This window comes from Anabrus simplex, chromosome 1 (genome assembly GCF_040414725.1).
Source record: "Anabrus simplex isolate iqAnaSimp1 chromosome 1, ASM4041472v1, whole genome shotgun sequence".
Lineage (NCBI taxonomy): Eukaryota > Metazoa > Arthropoda > Insecta > Orthoptera > Tettigoniidae > Anabrus > Anabrus simplex.
Window position 1 is genome coordinate 1,547,833,449 of NC_090265.1, and position 20,006 is coordinate 1,547,853,454.

Below are 20,006 nucleotides of genomic sequence, written 5' to 3' on the forward strand. Positions count from 1 at the left end.
AACGTGATTGTTCCTGTGTGAAGAACAATGCCAGTTTCTCAGTAGATAGTATATTATGTACTGTATTTATGGTGAGGAAACAGACTCACAACTCTCTTTGTATGTCACCAATTTTAAAGCACCTATGCCTGATACATGATCACATTTTCATGACAAAATGTTGCAGAAAAATCTCTATCCCTTGCACGTGAAAATTCAATCTACAGCTTCTATTGAACCAAACTGCTAGTATGTCACATGTTTGAACAAAAGATGGTTAGTCCATATTGTAAAGAAAGTGGAATGGTAGGAACTCAAAGACATTTCTCTTCAGCTGTGTTTTTAAGAATGAAATGAACCCGAAACATGTAAGTCATATTCCTTTTGAATTTTAATGGCTATGTTTTACTTTATATCACCATAATAACCATGCTTTCATGATAATGACCACATCAATGCCTTATACAGTTTCAGAATATAGTAGACATTAGAACGACTTAAACTGAAAAAGGGATCATGAAGTTTTGTGAGGATCAATTTATATTATTATACAAGGTCTCTGAATAAAATATATTGGCAGCATATTTAAGTAACGGACAAAATATTTTACTCATTACTTCACAAACACTTTATTCTTCCACCATCCAAGGTATCTTACTAATGAAAGAAATTTTTTTTTTTGTAAGGATTGGATTTCTCAGTACTGGTAGTGAAATGTTTAATAGTCTCATTTTAAATTTAAAATAATAAAAAAATCACAGGAAAAAAGTGTAAAAGGCACATTCATGGTTAACTAAAAACAATTAAGAGCATAAAACAAGATGAAAGGCATTTAAGAAAGAGTTCACCAGGAACTCAGTATATTTATTACTTTTCTTAAAAATAAAAAACAGGCAATTTGAAGTACGATGGAACTTTCAACTTAGTTATCACCAGTCTTTTTTAAAAACCTTTCTTATAGAATATTTATATATTATTTACACTTTGGACAACAATGACATAACACTTGGTAGGCAACAACACGAGCCTTCTCAAAGCTCTGCAAGTAATATTTTAATATATAATTATATATGTTATATATTTATATAATATACAAGACACACCAGAATATCTTTTGAATTTCTCTCATTACTCAAAAGTTTAGAGTCAGTGAGACTTGCTCATAAAGAGACCTAGCACCATGTGTATTTCTTCAGGATTTAGTGAAACATGTTTCTGAAGCTGGCTTAGATTCTAAAAGATGCTAAGAATGTATGTATGGAATCATTTAAAGCAGTGCCCTTTTATATGGAAAAGAAGGAAAAAACTAAGAAACTTGTAATAAATGTCATAAGAATATTTTAAAAAATTATATCATTAAATAAAAAGTTTCACATCAAATCTGTTATAAAAAATGTATCTATAACAGTACCAGTATTCTATTTTTAACAGATAAAAATGATTTAACAGTTTTGGAGATGCATGTGTTAAAAACAATACTAAATATAACTACAGAAGACTACTTGCTCAGATTCATGGAAAAGAAGATAAATTTGATATAAGTACTCATTACTCTGATTTAAACATTTACATGACTAATTGATTTTTGTGCACCATTTCTCCTTTCCTCTCATGCTGTCATCTGTTACTTGAATGATACTAATCAATTTAAATTGTAACAGAATTACACAATGCTGTTTGTATGTCTTTTCCTTCTTTTCACTTACAAAAATGATTTGAAAAGGAGAATAGGTCATGTCAAGAAGAACAATCATGATTTCAATTATAAGATAGTTTCTAAAATCCACTTTACAATACTGACAATAATTGAAGCATACAACGATGCACATTGAAAAAATCTTCAATTTTCAGACACACACCATGTTCCATTCTTTGTACTTCCAACCTGTTGCACATTTTTCAAAATTGTATTATTACAATAATAAACATATCAAGGCCAAAAAAATGTACTTTTATTTAATTAGCTGTTCAAAGGGTTCATCCCTTAGGCATTTTTTGACCTGATAGTATTTTGTCCTGTACTTAGAAGTCATTTACACATATACATATTAAAAAACTGCAAAGGAAACTATATTCTTACTGTTCACACAATGTTCTAATACATCATTCAAAATTAAACATGTTTTCTTTTTAAAGGAACATTTTTTCTCTTATAATTACACCTGCCTCAACACTGGTAACTTGATCATTAAAAACTGGAATCTTCTGCTTTCTGCTTCTAACACGAGTCTTTGCAGCAGAAAATAATAATAATAATAATAATAATAAATGATAAATAATGGCTACAGACTTTAACTTGCACTATTGTAACCTTGTCGGAGGGAAAAAGCCATCTTCAATCAAGTGGTGCAAATGAGAATACCTCTTGCTTTTAAAGCAGATCTTTGTTTTCACTGGCAAATATTTACCTTTAGCATTGATGTTTAGAAATATACCAAACATCTTCTGGTAACTTGAAATTTAAGGCAGTATAAAGATACTTTGGCTGTGACAGTGACTCTTAATAAATTGTTATGGTAACAACATAATAGGAATTCAAAATGGTTGATATTTCTTAACATCATTTTAATAACTGCATTGAATGCTAGATTATTTCCTGTTTTTTTTTTCTTTTTGTGATAGAACCATCTGTTAACTAGCAACATTTAGAGAAGAGAATAGCTTTTATTACCATTATCATTTCAACTAAAACACCTTAGATGGTATCTTACTTCTGTTGCCTCTCATATGTTAAACTTAAATTTAGTCTCACTAGAGCCAATGCTTTGCCATAAATAGTTTATAATATTCTGATAAAAGGACGAACCACCAGTCTTTATGAAAGTTCATACAGTAGTTTAAAAATATGGTAACACAACATTTAACCTTGAGTTGATAACTTCACCGATCCAGAAATTACGATACCTGGAGATCACAGATCACGTTCACTGTCCGAACATTTTCTTTGAATACCTTCTGTAAAGGAAAGTATGGTAACTAAAGACACCTTTCTATGCTGCAGCCATAATGCCTTGCATTAGCTGCTCCAGAGTAACTTTTGGTAATATTAGCAGGAGATCAGCAGAGGGTGCATAACCCTTCATGCCACTCATTTCCATTGCAACAGAACTATAAGTAATTATCAGACTTGGAGCATCACCACTTAGTGCTGCCTCGTTTCTCCATTTACTTAACGTTTGTTTGCAATCACAGCATGATGATCAACGTTCGGCAAATAACCTCGTCTGGCGATTGCCTTCGATTGTCACAATTCCAACTTGTACCTTGGTAGCCGCCACTACCGGGTGGCATATCGCTGTACTATCTCTGGATTGCAGAGTTCAACAGGAACGGAACATAGAACATTTTGCTCTCCAAGAGCAAGGCAGCAGCTGACTGAACCTAATAAAATGAAAAGACACTTTAATCATGATGTAGGACAAAACTAAAATAGAAACTAATCTAACAGTTGGTTATTCAGCAAAGTGAATACTTTTCACTAATAATAATTATAATACTGCACATCCATTCAAATTAAGAGATAGAATTAAAATTTCATTAGACAATAAAACTGCAAAGAACTAGTGACCATACAGCTATGTCAGAGAAGTTTTTGGTGACAATCACAAAATAGCGATAGCAAAGTTGGAAGGTTACACAAATTCAGTAAATAACAAATGGAGAATTAGTGTAAATGAGGTACAGGAAGTTTATAAGGAACTAAAAAGACTAATACAAAGGGTATAGATTGGGATGTTAAAAACAATATAATTTTTTGGCAGAGTATAGGAAAAAAAAAAAAAAAAATAATAATAATAATAATAATAATAATAATAATAATAATAATAATAATAATACCAATTATTATTATTATTAAGTTTATGGCATTATACATCACAATTACACATGACATTAAAAAAACCAATATGAATTATAACAAAAATGTCTGCAAATGTACAGATAACCTATTTATTTAGTCATTGCTTCTAGTATAGTAGTATAGTATCCAAGAAATCTCTGAAATTTCCAGCACAGTAGCCCAGAGGGCACTCTTTAACAATATGCCAGACTGTCTGCCTTGGGAAGCTGCAGATACACTCAGCAGAATGCACTTTTCCCCACTTCTGAAGTAGATCAGCATATCTGCCATGGTGTGTGCCGATTCTATCAAGTGTTGACCATGTCCTACAGTGTAGATCTAGTTCCCATGAAATTTTTACTGACACAGAGAAAACCATGGAGGTGTTGAGATTAACTGTTATGTCATTCTTGCAACTATGCCTGAAGAAGGTTCAAGTTATTTTTCTCCCAAGGTGCTTGCTGTTTTAAGTGGAGGATGTCACAAGCAAAGCCAATTCATTTCAGTGCCAGTAATGCCCTCATGAATTGGTAGCTGATGGTTGCCAAAGATCATCTTGTATTCCCTCACAAGAGCACTTTTCCTTCTCAGATGAGGCAGTGGGATGTGACTGAGGACCGGTAGCCAGAATGTTGGGATGCATTTTATTGTACCAGTTGTTCACATAGTCTGGTTTAGCTGTGCAGTTATGAGCATGGTGGAACTACTGTTCATCCAGACAAGGGCTGCAGTATTCTACTGCAGAGTATGCAAGATGAAGGGCTGTTGAACACATGATGGATGTTATGGAATCCCATGTTGTACCACATTGGTTTTTGTTGTTTTGTTTTTTTGTGCAGGATATTGTTTCCTGATCTGAGCTTAGCTGCAGTCTTTGTCAGGTGCTGTTTAAAGAACAATGTCCTGTCAAGGGTAACCCCAACGTACTTTGGATGCCTGTTGCAGACTAGGAGATTTCCCTCAAAACAGATGTTCAATTCACGGTTGGCTCAGGGCTGATGACCTTGGATGTTAGGTCCCTTTAAACAACAAGCATCAGCGTGGTTGGCTAACATGGAAACATGTAGCTTCAGTTTTTTTAGGATTTGATCACAGTCCCCATTTATGAAAAATCTGTCCCTCTATGGCTAGATCTTGTGTTATTTCTTCAGTGGTCTCAAAGTATTTGTGTTGTATCATGGTGTGTTGTATTATGCCCAATTGTCTGCAAATCCAAATTTCCTGGATTGTGTACCTGGCATACCCACTACGCACAGGATAAACAGTAGAAGAAATGGAAATGAGACAGAGCTCTCATAGTGCATTGGCACTGCTGGTGGCTTCAAATAGCCTATGCAGTGGCCTCCACGGTATGCACTAGCCTTGCGTCTTGGGTGGTGTGCTAAGTCCCAACTGACAAGCCTAACTTAGCACACGAGGGCGAAACGCAGGCAACCAAGAATGAGTTAGCTGGAAAATTTATAATGTCCAATAACGGATCATTATATTGGTATTATAGGATTTGTCGTGCTGACCACACGACACCTCGTAATCTGCAGGCCTTCGGCTGAGCAGCGGTCACTTGGTAGGCCAAGGCCCTTCAAGGGCTGTAGTGCCATGGGGTTAGTTAGGTTAGGGTGTGTCATCACTTACTTCTGTGCTCCAGTAACTCTGAAGTGTAGGTTTCTGTACCAGACCCATCAAAATCAAGAGTGCAACATATACCCTGAGTTTATCAGATGAATGGCTGTCAATAGACGTGAACTTGTTGGTTTGATCTATTATATAATTGACAAAATCATCATTCATGTACAAAGAAAATATTGCCGTCCTGCTAACACCAGCCGTTAAATTCACTCCAGGACCCAAGCCACTAGCCACATCTAGATTACTTTTCCCTCTAGTTGGTTCTATCACTTTCTCATTTATTTGTCCTTTCTGAATTAACTTATGCTTTCTGTCATTTGGTAAACTGAGATCCTTTCTGTGTCGTTCCCCATATAGCTAATTATCTAATGAATTCTGCATCAGCGTCAGCACCATCTTTGCCAGGTCTGTATATCCCAAAAACATCAAATTGCCAATTATCATCAGAGATAGTCTTACACCTAGAATTTCAAGTTTCTCATCCTTAAGTTTGTTGTACCTTATAAATTCTTTTTTCACCAGTATGGATACTCGCCCTCCTACCATTCCTAACCTGTCTCTACGATAAACCCTTGAACCACATGATTATGATGAAGACTCAAGAGGTAAAATACCAGGCTACGAGACCTCCTAGGTGCATCCATAAAATTATAAAATCACTTCTCAGCCATGATTCAACTCCAATTACAATATCTGGCAAATATATATCTATTAAATTACTTAATTCTATTCTTTTCTTTACAATACTTCTACAATTTAACACTAACAATTTTATGGCATTCTTACTTGACTTCCTGCTTCCTGTGCTGTCATCACAGTTCCCTAATTTGGAATGTACCACACTAAAATTCTTCTAAATAAACATCCTAACTTATAATGTACTACTGTGGTTCAAGTGTAGGCCATCTCAGCGTAGATTCCTATCGCCTATCTATCCATTAAGATCTACAAACCTCACTCCCAATTTCCCCACATATCCACTCCATTGTCTCATTTAAATCCACAATCACTCTCCAGTCAGTATCCCACTGATAACATCTCTACTTCCTTAAACTTCTTCTGTGCTGCTGTACATTATTGGTACCAACATGGAAAATTACCACCTTCTCTTTACCCTCCTCCTTCCCTTCTATTTTCCTCAACATCTGCCTTAACCTAATTCTTGGATAACATTCTACCCCAGTTCACATTCCTCCACATGCCTAATAATTGAGTCGCCAATGACCACTCACCTAATTAGGTCCCCTCCTGTCCCTGTTTTCCTCAAGTTCCCTGACACCTGCAGAATCTACTTCCTCCTCCCTTCTCTCCCTCTCACAACTCTTTCATCTACTTTCTAACCTCTTCTCTACGTTTTGCTTTCCTCATCATCACCATCATCATTTCCCTTTATCCAGTTGTAGCTGGGTAGGGGCAAATATGGTTCCTCTCCACTTTCTTCAGTCTTTCCACCACTCCCCCTCCAACACTGTGTCCCAGTCCAGGTTTCTTTCTATAATTGGATTGTGTCCTTCCATCTCAATCGTGGTCATCCACGGCCTCTCCTTCCTTGCATTTTGCATTTCCATCACCTTTTTTGACATTTTTCATCACTTATTCACTTTATGTGCCCAAACCATTTTAGTCGGCTCTTCTCTATTCTATCATTAATTTTTCCCACTCCAATTTCTTCTTGGATTTTCCCATTCCTTATTTTGTCTCTTCTACTCTTCTGTATCATACTCCTCAAGAACTTCATTTGGGCTGCCTGTATTCAACTCTCATCCTTCTTTGTCATTGTCCAAGTTTCTGCTCTGTAAGTTGTTATGGGTACGTAACACATCTTGTACATAGTTTTCTTTGCTTCCATTGGCACATCTTTGTCCCATAACATGTTTCTTACATTGTGATAGAAACAGCTTCCAGCTTGAATCCTCTTACTAATCTCAGCATCCAGTCGAGCATTCTCCATTAATTCACTTCCCAGGTATCTGAACGTCTCCACTACTTCCAGGGGCTTGTTTGCAAGTCTAATCTGACCTTTCCCTTCTTTCTCCCCTCTAGTCATAACAAGAGTTGTACTCTTTTCTACACTTATTTTCAATCCTCCTCCATATGTTGCTTTTGCTGTTCTCATGATGTCATCCATTACTATTGTAAACAGGATTTGCTTTCCTACCATTCCATTTCTACTTGCCTTGCACCTCCTCTGTAACAGCTCACTGATTTCCATCTTCCCTCTGCTGTACTACTAGCAGTATCATGCAGGTCATCTAAATTTATATTGATGGCATTATAAATGAGGTATTGTAGAGCTTCTCCACTGAAGTTATTAGAATAATTATACTTCCATTGTTCGTGGTGGCTGCTGAAGTCACCCATGTAAACAGCAGGATGCGGATATGGGTGAAAGATTTGAGGTGACCTCTGAACTATCGGGGAATTGTAGATGTTACATTTCCAACTTTTACAGCAACTTCATGGGTATCATTTCTAATGCTTGATCTGCTCATGAAGGCATGAAGGTGTTCCACACATATTTTATAACCCTGTATGATTGATGAGGTCGTAGCCTGGTATTTTACCCCTTGAGTCTTCATCTTCATTATCATCTACATGTGTTTCTTACAGCAATCTCATCAATTTCATTTTTCAGGCAGAGTTTTGATAGTGCTGGCATTTGGATCTACTAATATTCTCATTAGAAGAATTCGAATGAAAGGTTCAAGATTTCTAGATTTTTGGTTCTTACAAGAACATTTGAGAGATGTTAGTAGCCATGTATCTGCTAGGAGATCACAAGCAGCCACTGTTGTTGCTTTCTTAACACCACCCATGAAAAATAAAAAGACTGAAGAAAATACAGCGAAGCAAAAATAAATTTATAAGGAAGTAGGTACCTAAATGATGCTCAGTGTTTGAGAGGGTGCCAAGACAGTTTTTATATTTATCTTAACTAGTGGACCCGTGCTGCTCCGCACCATTTGTTATAAATAGGTCAGATAAGTCATCTTGATATGCCTGTTGTAGTCATATTGTTTTTCCTGCCCTCTCCAATAGTTTTATGAACATTTAATACTGGTACATAATGTCCGACTCGTTGGCTGAACGGTCCACGTACTGGCCTTCAGTTCAGAGGGTCCCAGGTTCGATATCCGGCCGGGTTGGGGATTTTAACCTTAATTGGTTAATTCCTACGGCACGGGGGCTGGGTGTATGTGTTGTCTTCATCATCATTTCATCCTCATCATGACGCGCAGGTTGCCTACGGGAGTCAAATGGAAAGACCTGCACCTGGCAAGCCAAACCCGTTCTGGAATATCCCAGCACCAAAAGCCATACGATGTTTCGATTTACCGGTACATAATAACTTATTCGTAATGTAGTAGTTACAACACTTCTTCCCATATGATATTCACTGTGCTTCGACAATTCAGGCGTATCTGGACGATCTAGTGCAATATACAACTGACCGTGACTGAATTATGGTTCGGGTAAGTAGACACCCACTGTTTCAAGACGTTGTCTGTGCGCTTTATTACTGGTAATGGTCATACAAGTGGCTAGTCAACTTGATACCTTCCAGTCTGTGCATACGTCGATGTTTTCTATTAGCAGCATGTAAGTTATTAGAAAAGTTCTGCCATCTGTTGAGTATATTTAGAAGCTGGGGAAGGTCAGAGGATTAAAGAATATATAGCACAGAATTCCATGATCAGAGGAAGTGTATACTCTCTGGTTGACAGGTAGTGATCAAACCTGGCGGTATGCAATGACATTACTAAGGATGAAAATCATATGCTGTGTATCAGAATATTAATGGAAGTGTTAGTTGCTTAGCAACCTGTGCTAAATACAGCATGTATTGCAGGTTAGGGTAAGCCTTCCCCTGCAATTATTGGAGTGATCATTTAATGATTTGATTTTATGATTATTCAAAATTGGCTGAACTTAGGGACCTATCAATGTCATATTATTCATTGGCAGGTGATTCTGGAGAAAATAAAACAAAAATGAAGCAAATCGGCCCAGTAGAATGGATGGACAGATTTGCCAAAGCTGTTTTTAGTAAACTCTTAATATATAGATAATATGGTCTATGGCATTATGGACGTACGAGAGGTAGGCAGTTCCCTTGTGCAATAAATAAAATATGGTTTTTCTAGGTTCCTGCTATACAGCTTTTCAAAGTTTGGTTTTCTAAAATATTTTACAAATAAACTAGTCACCTCAGGAAGCCGAACTAGCAGGTCATGGAATCTAGTAGGCTGTTGAGGATAGTTGTGTTCCACAAAACTTCTCAAACATGTCATATAGCGCTCCTGAATAGTCTCCAGATCGGTGGAACCGCCACGTGCTGTAACAAACCAAGATAAAAATTCAAGCCATACATATACTAGCTATTATACCAATTGCAATTGTACTTATCTTACAACTGCTACACCAAAATTAAAGAAAAAGTGAATAAAAGATAATGGACATACAGGGAGAATTGTTCAGGGACTGCCCTAACATCACATATCCATGATGTTCATAGAAGCAGCCATACTTGCAATCAGCAGTAAACACAGAGTTAAAGAACATCAGAAATGTTCAACAACAAAAATGTATGAATATACTGGTGCAGGCTTTCATGGCTGATGACAACTGACAAGCTTTGATGTTTTTCTTGAACATTAGGCCGTATTTACATTCTAAATTTATGGATTTGGCTAAGACAACAGTGAAACTACTATTCTCTTTTCTCTGGAGTTATGAACATTCCTCACTAAACTTCTACAAAGATTATGTTCTCCTCCCCCATTCCCGAAAAGAAAAAAATATGTGAAGTATTACTTTCTTGTGCCATGTTTCTGAATTAACACCATTCACAGCCTTGTATTCAATCAATCACTACTGATCTGCATTTAGGGCAGTCACCCAGGTGGCAGATTCCCTATCTGTTGTTTTCCTAGCCTTTTTTTAAATGATCACAAAGTAATTGGAAAATTATTGAACATTTCCCTTGGTAAGTTATTCCAATCCCTAACTCCCCTTCCTATAAACGAATATTTGCCCCAATTTGTCCTCCTGAATTCCAACTTCATCTTCATATTGTGATCTTTCCTACTTTTAAAGACACCACTCAAACTTATTCGTCTACTGATGTCCTCCCACGCCATCTCTCCTCTGACAGCTCGGAACATACCATTTAATCGAGCAACTCGTCTCCTTTCTCCCAAATCTTCCCAGCCCAAACTTTGCAACATTTTTGTAACGCTACTCTTTTGTCGGAAATCACCCAGAACAAATCAAGCTGCTTTTCTTTGGATTTTTTCCAGTTCTTGAATCAAGTAATCCTGGTGAGGGTCCCATACACTGGAACCATACTCTAGTTGGGATCTTACCAGAGACTTATATGCCCTCTCCTTTACATCCTTACTACAACCCCTAAATACCCTCATAACCATGTGCAGAGATCTGTACCCTTTATTAACAATCATATTTATGTGATTACCCCAATGAAGGTCTTTTCTTATATTAACACCTAGGTACTTACAATGATCCCCAAAAGGAACTTTCACCCCATCAACGCAGTAATTAAAACTGAGAGGACTTTTCCTATTTGTGAAACTCACAACCTGACTTTTAACCCCTTTTATCATCATACCATTGTCCACCGTCCATCTCACAACACTATCGAGGTCACCCTGCCGCCGCTCACAATCTTGTAACTCATTTATTTTTGTGACTAAAAGTTCAGTATGCCAAGAATCATCATTAAGATGCAAAGCCAATAACATGGCTGATGCCACTCGCACTGAATTATCCATCCTTTAACATTCAATGAAACATATCAGATAGCAGAGAACTACGGTCCACATTGATGATATTTACGTTTTGTTTAATGAAGAGAACCATTATTCTTATGTGGTTGCTTTTCTTCAGAGAGTCCATTTGTTTGCAGTTTCATTAAATTTGATACATACACTATGTACCTAACAGGAAGAACGTATCACCCAACTTTAAGCAATTGAAGCCATATCTAGAAGATTAATTTCTTGTTTGGTAGATAAATACAAATATTTTTTCCACTCATTGTCGGTAATGCCCTGAATACATATGACATCAAAATATTGTCCTATTTCAAAAATAAAAAATTAAGTTGAAAATTTAATATTTGTAGCTCAGGATTAAATGATGAATAACTTAAGGCTTTTCTGACATACATTACAATATTTTCCAGTGTGATAATATTCTATTCTTGTTTTCTTACAACTTACACATGATACTACCTGAAGCTGCAGTGCAGTGATATACTTAGAATTGTTTCCTGCACATTTACATGCACGTGTCCTGAAGCTGTTGTGAAGTGATGTGTACAGTTGTGGTGCAGTGATGTAATGTACTTAGAATTGCTTCTTACACATTATCTCACAAACATCACACTCTATTTCAAGCTCCTTCTTCGGACAAACTATTTGCTAAATCTTCAAAAAAATAATACTTTACGAACTGTGCACATTTATCCTTATCTTCTGTCAGGTTATTTGTACTTATCTCCCAAACACCCTGTATAAGTGGAACAAGACAATTTTAGTCAAGAATTTTTTTCTTTGAATGATCTTAAGTACAGTAAATTTTAATCTCATTACCTGTGGCATGCAGTATCTGTTCTAAAATGCCATCGAGAATTAGCTGAGTTTTACGAGTATCAATTGTACACAAAGCCACCAAAACTTTTGAGGTATTTTCACTCCATCAACACAGTACAAAACTGAGAGGACTTTTCCTCTTGGTGAAACAACCTTATTTTTCATCCTGATTGGGCTGATGACCTAGATGCTAGGCCCCTTTAAACAATCATCATCATCCCATTGTCTGCTGTCCATCTCATAACATTGTAGAGGTCGTTTTGCAGTCACCCACAATCCTGTAACTTATTTACTATATACGGTACTGTTAACCCCTAGAGGGCGCATCCCAGGGTGGCGGATAGGGGAATCCTATAATTCAGTAGGGTTGGTTGAAATACCCAATACAACCCGCGGAACAACAGGCAGCCCAGTTCCTGGGGGCTTTAAAATACTGGGACACCCTCTCTCCAGGGATCACAAATACGGAGGGCCCAAGCCCAGGGTACGGGTAAAGACTCCAACGGCATCAGTGACAGAGAAGGTGGACTTTGGTACGGCATCGGTGGCAGAAGAGGGAAACTTGTAGCGTCTTTATTCCAGAGGAGCGGCTACAGAAGACGTCTGTACTCCAGTGGAGCGGCCTAGAATAACACCTGGCAGTAGGTAAAAAATGCCTTTGGGAGTGGTGACTCCATCGTAATAATAGCCTATATATGGTATGGTACTAGGAAATCATCCTTGGAAAAGGCTAGAGCATCCCCGGCCTAAAGCAACGTGCGGTTCTCAGGGTACTGGGGGACTGTGAGAAATGGGTGACCAGTAACCAACATTAACCCTTTTAACTCTGCCTATATGCAAGGGTTTGCTTGAAGAAGCTCAAACTAATTCCTGTAATTTTCCAACCAAATTACAAAAAATCAACACGTAAACAGTTTAACTCATATTAAAATAAAATAAATCACACTAATACAGAAAACTATGAGCATTTCAGAAATGAATATACCTTGGACGTATTATTATTGGTAAAGCCAAAAAAAATAATTGAACTTTGAAAATAAATTTTAAAAATAAATTATGGTTTCAATGACAGAAAGATCAGACATTATTGTACCTTTCATCTTTACTCTTAATCCTGAAAGAAAGAATATTTAATTCTGAATAATTTGATATCAATATGATGTGTGTGCTGCAATTCACTCATGAAGCATGGTACAAGGTTATTCACGGTACACGTAACTGTCATCGATGTCTGGTCCTCGCTGTCGGTGCATGGTGAGCAGCTGAGACTATGTCACTTCCCACATAACGGGAATCACATTCAGCAAAAGAAGGTCATTATTACTAAATCATCTGAAAATTCAAGGATATAGGCTTCATTCGGCCTTGAATGTGGCCTAGCCATTACGATGAAAAGATGACGTAAGCACTTGCAACAACGGAGTAATGAGAAGGTGTAAAATTATAGTTTGCGAAGTACAGCAAACACACGATATACCAAGGGAAGGAAATAAACTCTAAACTAAACTGATAGCAAGATCAAATTATTGTATTTATAAACCAAGCAAAACAGATCCACGCAATAACGACTTCTAATAACCACAACATAAACATTCACGGTCAACAGATGTAGGGCTGGTGGATATATCTGTAGAGTACAATGCAAATTCAATGCTTAAGTTACTGTCGTGATCAACTGTTACCATTTAACAGCCACGAAAATGACCAAAATCCCTAAATAGGATAGAGCCAATGTATCAGCACCATGAGCGTTCTCACCATAACCTCTTGCGTCGATAGATTGGCGCGCTGAGTTCAAGAGGGTTAAGATAGCGATAGTAAATCTTATGACCCTGACAGGAACGTTGAAGGAAGTAGTAGATTTCATGGAGAAGGAGAAGGTCGAAATGATGGGCCTGTGTGAAGTGAAATGGAAAGGTAACAGAAGGAAGAAATTGAAGAAAGGATACACATTATACTGGAGTGGTGGCCAAGGGTCAATAAATGGATTGGGACTAATCATTTCGAAGCAATTGGAGAAGTATGTTGAAGTGGTAGAATGTGTTAGTGACAAAATAATGAAGATTAGACTAAAGATGAAGAATGAAGTGAAGGACTTCATACAAGTTTATGCAGCACAGACGGGAAACAGAGAAGAAGAAATTGAAGGATTCTTGGAGAAAGTAGAAAGAGAAATTTCAGGCATGGAAGTGGTTATTATGGGAGTTTTGAATGCACAGGTCGGAAACGAGAGACAAGGAAAGGGAAAAGTCACTCGATCATATGGATATGGGAAAAAGAATTGCGAAGGAGAGGAACTAGCAGACTTCTGTGGAAGGAATGGACTTTAGTGGGGAATATGTGGTTTCAAAAGAAAAACAGCAGGAAAATTATGAAATATGGGTGGGGTGACAGAAGAACAGTAATTGACTACTTTTTGGTGGAAAGGACTAATTGCAGGAAGTTGATGGATGTGACAGCTTTACCAGGAGAAGCATTTGATGGGGACCATAGAGTTGTGGTGGCAAAATTAAGGTTGGGAAAAATGGACAACCTAAAAGAGATACGAGATAGCAAAATAAATGTATGAAAATTGGAAGACAAAAATGTACAGGAGGATTTTCAGGAGAGATTGAAACAATAAATCCCAGTTACTGAAGTGGAAAATGTAGAAGAGGAGTGGGCCAATTTTAAAACGGCATTTGTTAGTGCAGCAGGGAGTACTTGTGGCAGGACATCTACAAGAGTGAAAGAAAAGGAGACACCATGGTGGAATGAGGAAGTGAGGAAAGTGGTGAAAGAAAAGGAGACACCATGGTGGAATGAGGAAGTGAGGAAAGTGGTGAAAGAAAAGAAGACAGCCTGGCAAGAATGGAACCAAGATCAAACAGTAGAAAGCAAAAGGAAGTATCTCAACAGCAAATGGAGATGTAAGAAGGTGGTTGGGAAAAATTTACACAAAAAATGGAAGCGGATGTAAGTGGCAGTAAAGGAATGCTGTATGGACTTATAAGTAGTAAGAGAACAGAAAGAGTTACCACAAAGCTAGTGAAAAAGGAAGATGGGGAATTATTACCACACCCAGAAGAGATAAAGAGAAGATGCAAGGAGTATTTTGTTAAGCTATTGAATTAATCATGGGCGCCGGTATTCCCGTGGTGTTCCTCACTTGGTAGAACTAATCACAGACCACGTACACTCATGGCGTCACTCACATAGTGGTACTAATCATAGGCAATGCAGACCCATGGAGTATCGCACATTATGGTAACACCCACAGGCAACACAAGCCCATGGTGTTCCTCACATAATAGTACTACTTTCATGCAATGCAGACCAATGGTTTTCCTCAAATAGTGGTACTAATCACAGGGGTCAGCCAAACCCGTGGTGTTTTTCATAAATTGGTGCTACTCATAGGTAACACAGACCCATTCTGAAAACAGTGGAACCGACCAGTGGAATACACATGATGGCTTCTATTATAAACAACACTCGGACACACAGGTTCCTCATATAATGGTACTGCTCCTATATAACGCAGACCCAGGGTTTTCTTCACATGGTGGTACTATTCGCAAGAAACGTCCACTTGTGGTGTTCCGCACATAATGGTACTAATCACAATTATTCACATGGATTTAATTTCATCATCCCTTGGTCGCCTCTTTTAGTATCCTCTTACGACAGGCAGGGAATACCATGGGTGTAGTCTTCATCTGTGTCCCCCCCACCCAAAGGGGTAGAGAGAGAGAAAAAAGAAGACAGAAGTAATCCGACACTTAAAAAAATGAAGTACCGGGCAGAGAAAGACTAGGGCCACGAAGAGCGTGAAAATGAAAGACTCCCTAGGCCTTGAATGCTCTAATACTGTTGGGGTCAGAAAAGAACAAGAGTTGACCAAGAGAGGTTGGACAGGATAGATGAAAGTGAGGAGCCTGGCACAAGTGGAAGCAATGCCAGAACTCAGCTAAGGGGCCTGTGGTCACCAACCCACTCTCCCAAGTTGAGAGCCCCTGGGGCCCCTTTTAGTTGCCTCTTACGACAGACAGGGAATACTCCCTTAATCATTACAGGATTAGATAATGCTTCACCTACTCTAATTCTCTGAGTTCAATTTTCTAGAAATAAGAGCTAAAACATTTTATTATGATATTACAGGCATAGTATGCAGCAGTGGTGAGGGTGGCAGGTTATCAACCATCTTAATGAACTTACTGTATTATTTGAGACCATCAGAAATAATTTCTTAAGAGTGGAAATACAGTAAGACAATCCTGAACTACTCCAGCAATTAAAATGATGATGTACTGTACAAGAGATATATATCCTTTTCGTCTGCAATACTCCACGACTGCCCTTGGTTTTATGTAAGATGCAACATCCATGCTGGTTATAAGGAGCACTGGCACAAGAGACCAAGCGTATAATAGTTATTTGGAGAAAGAAGATAAGCCAACTATGTGATCTTTCATGGATCAGCTTTATCAAATCTTTCCATTCCCAACAAATTATTATTTGCCCTTACATGTGCCTTAGAATGTCTTTGCAATTTTTATCATCATCATCATCATCATCATCATCTTTTGGTGATTTAATCTTCTTTTTGAAGTACACACTAAAAAATGGGTTGAATGCATGACAGTCTGAAACAGACTAATTCCAGATAATTAGAAATTCTGATAAGAGCAAAGATTTAACTAACCTTGATTGAGCATGGTGATAACCTTCAGACAGACATATTCTTCCATACGGAGCTTAATCCTGCGGAACATGAGGGTAACATGAGTGATTTTCTCAACCATTAACCCCACATCCTGCCTCAGTTGGTCCATGGTGATCGGGCGACCCATCATGGAAGTGAGGCAAGTCTGAAGAGTACAGAGGTTGTTCAACACCTAAAATATAGAAAATATTATCAAATAATCTGCCCTTTCAGTGTGGCCATAGCTTGTTTTTTTTAACATAATTACACAAAAGACTGCTACTGTCACTGCTGTTATATAACAATTCTTATGTTTCTCAACCAATAGCTACTAAATGGTGTTTAAATAATGCATATAATATCAAGTTCACCAATCATATATTTCACAAGAAATCAAAAACTTAAAAATTATCACATATTACCCAGCTTTAAATTTCTAATGCTTATATAAACAAGTCTGTAATTATATCAAACAGTTATATTTCTTCTGGCATCAAATTTTGAAAAAGAAAAAAGATATCCAGGATAAGTTACAAAATATATTGTACATAGTGACCAATTAATTCAGAGCAGCTCTAGATACCAGAATAGAAATACAAATCCACATAGTGCCTAGTAAAAGATTCCCAATAATTTTCAAAAGAGACATGTGGAAGTTTCACTCTCTGTAAAACATGCTTTCTAGTACTATTCTACTTTATTTCACATAATATCCTCAGGTACTGCACTGGAAATCTAAATATTTGTTTTAAAATCCATCAGCTTTGAAATACTCAATATAAAAGGCACCAATAGCTTAAAATACACTATAAATTTGTTGCACACTTAACTATTGCTTATATACTAAAGAAAATACCTCCACACTTCTGTTGTCACTCTGTATCAAAAGTTACTGTGCTAGGTTTGAAGGGGCAAGATATGCCAACCCCATGATCTAGGAGTAGCAAGCCACCTGGAGGCTCAATGTTTGAATCCCAGTCAAGCCAGGGAATTTTACCTGGATCTGAGGACTGCTTCAAGCTTTACTCACCCTGTATGAGAACAATTGTAAAAATATAAATTTATACCCATGTCCCAGGGTGGTGCAGCTCTTTTTCCAGCGAACCCCCAATGGAGGTGAGCTGTATTAACCTTTTAAATCACATACCAGCCCTCCTGTTTGTCCAACCCTTGTCCCGCTTCCCTACGGGGTCGGGTATGAGGTGAGATGAATCTGTCGTGGCGGGTTTTTATGACCGGATGCCCTTCCTGACGTCAACTTCATCAGAGGAGTTAATGAGATGAAATGAATGTCGTGATATATTATGATAGTAGGGAGAGGGTGAAACCTGGTGCCAGCACATAGCCTACTACTGTCGAATATCACCAAGGGGTCTGCTCAAGGCTTAACGTCCCCATCCGACGGACGAATCACCATCAACAGCGTCATATGCCCTCACTCCATATGAGCACTGCGGAGAGGTTTGGAATTTAATCCAGGCTTTTGGCATGCAATCTCGTGATTAGAAATTGTATACCACCACTTCCCCTCCCCTACCCTGCCGGCCAACATTCTGATAGTGAAATTTTTTCGACCAACGGGACTCGAACCAGCTAACCTCGGTGTCAAACTGTTTAGACTTCAGCGCCTTAACGATCATGGCCACCAGGCAGGCAAATACCAGCTCTCCTGCCAATTTTAAATTTCTGACATTACTGGGAATCCAACCTGGGCCTCCTAGGATGACAGCTACTAGCACTGACCATTATGCTATGGAAGTAGAAGTGAGACTTGAGGAGCTGTCCGACTGTGAAATAGAAGCCCTGGTCTAGAAAACCAAGAATAATGGCCAAGAGGATTCATTGTGCTGACTACATGTCACCTCATAATCTGCAGGCCTTCAGGCTGACCAACATTCACTTGGTAGGCCAAGGCTCTTCAGGGCTGTAGCGCCATAAGGTTGGTTTGTTTGTTTGTTTGTTTGTTTGTTTGTTTGTTTGTTTGTTTGTTTGAAGTAAGATATGTTAAGAGGAGGAATGATTTTTCTGAAATGTCCTACCTCTTGCATGAAGTCTGCCTCTGTACCATCACTCGCAGTACTTCCCAGTTTGTGCGTACCATGAATTGCTTGGTAGGCCGAGGTTGTCAACACGAGCAGTTCATGCCATTTGTGCGTCAGGAGCCGCGTATGCACCTGCAACAATATAACACAACTCTCAAGAATTCCAAAAGTAATAGATAACTAAATAAGGATAAACTGAATAGAACAAGCAACAAGTGAGTATTGTCCAACAGAAAATGTACAAAGGCATCCAAATTAAGAATATTAATTTGTTAAGATACCATATGCATTAATTTTAACAGTCACACCTAGTACTTTTCTTTTGCTTGGAAACTGTAAAACCCTATGGGCTCATAATATTGACTATAGAGTGATAATCATGGGACCTCTATCAACTCTAGCTTTGTCTCCACTTGTGTAAAGTTCCTCTCTCAAATTTCCTACCCCGAGCTCTTATCTTTTTGAAATAATAATAATAATAATAATAATAATAATACATCATTATAGACTGTTATGCCTTTCAGCATTCAGTCTGAAAGCCTCTGAATTTACTAATCGCTGCCACAATCCTCTATTTGTAACTAGTTCTGTGGCCTCGCTTAGTTCTATATCTCTTATCTTTAAATCATTAGAGACTGAGTCTAACCAATGTCGTCTTGGTTTCCCTCTACTCCTCTTATACTTCATAAGAGAGTCTATTATTCTCCCAGGTGATTAAGGTATAGTCCCAGCATTTGCCTGGTGCGAAAACTATCTTCAGGTCTACCGACAGTGGGGTTCGAACCCGCTATCTCCCGAATGCAAGCTCATAGCTGCACGCCCCTAACTCGCTTGGTACAGGATTAGATAATACTTCACCTACTCTAGTTCTCTAAGTTCTATTTTCCAAAAATATAGCCACCCATTCAGTCACTCTTTGTCCAGTCCAATTGCACTCATTTTTGCCAGTAGTCTCCCATGATCCACCCTATCAAATGCTTTAGACAGGTCAATCGCGATACAGTCCATTTGACTTCCTGAATCTAAGATGTCCACTATATCTTGCTGGAATCCTACAAGTTGAGCTTCAGTGGAATAACCTTTTCTGAATCCGAACTGTCTTCTATCGAACCAGTCATTAATTTCACAAATATGTCTAATATAATCAGAAACAATGTTTTCCCAAAGCTTACATACCAAACTGACTGGCGTGTAATTTTTGGCTTTATGTTTATCACCCTTTC

General features: G+C 38.0%; 1 protein-coding gene across 1 annotated transcript in view; it reads right to left on the reverse strand.

The window, feature by feature from the left end:
- Positions 1 to 554: 554 nt before the first annotated feature.
- Positions 555 to 20,006, reverse strand: part of Hr4 (Hormone receptor 4) — a 94,971-nt gene continuing 75,519 nt past the window's right edge. Inside the window, exons 12-15 of the mRNA XM_068229130.1 lie at positions 18,781 to 18,915; positions 16,742 to 16,934; positions 9,652 to 9,779; positions 555 to 3,360 (exon numbers count right to left, since the gene is read on the reverse strand). Of these exons, the coding sequence (XP_068085231.1) occupies positions 3,280 to 3,360; positions 9,652 to 9,779; positions 16,742 to 16,934; positions 18,781 to 18,915 (537 nt within the window). The 3' untranslated portion in view covers positions 555 to 3,279. The remainder of the gene's footprint in view (positions 3,361 to 9,651; positions 9,780 to 16,741; positions 16,935 to 18,780; positions 18,916 to 20,006) is intronic.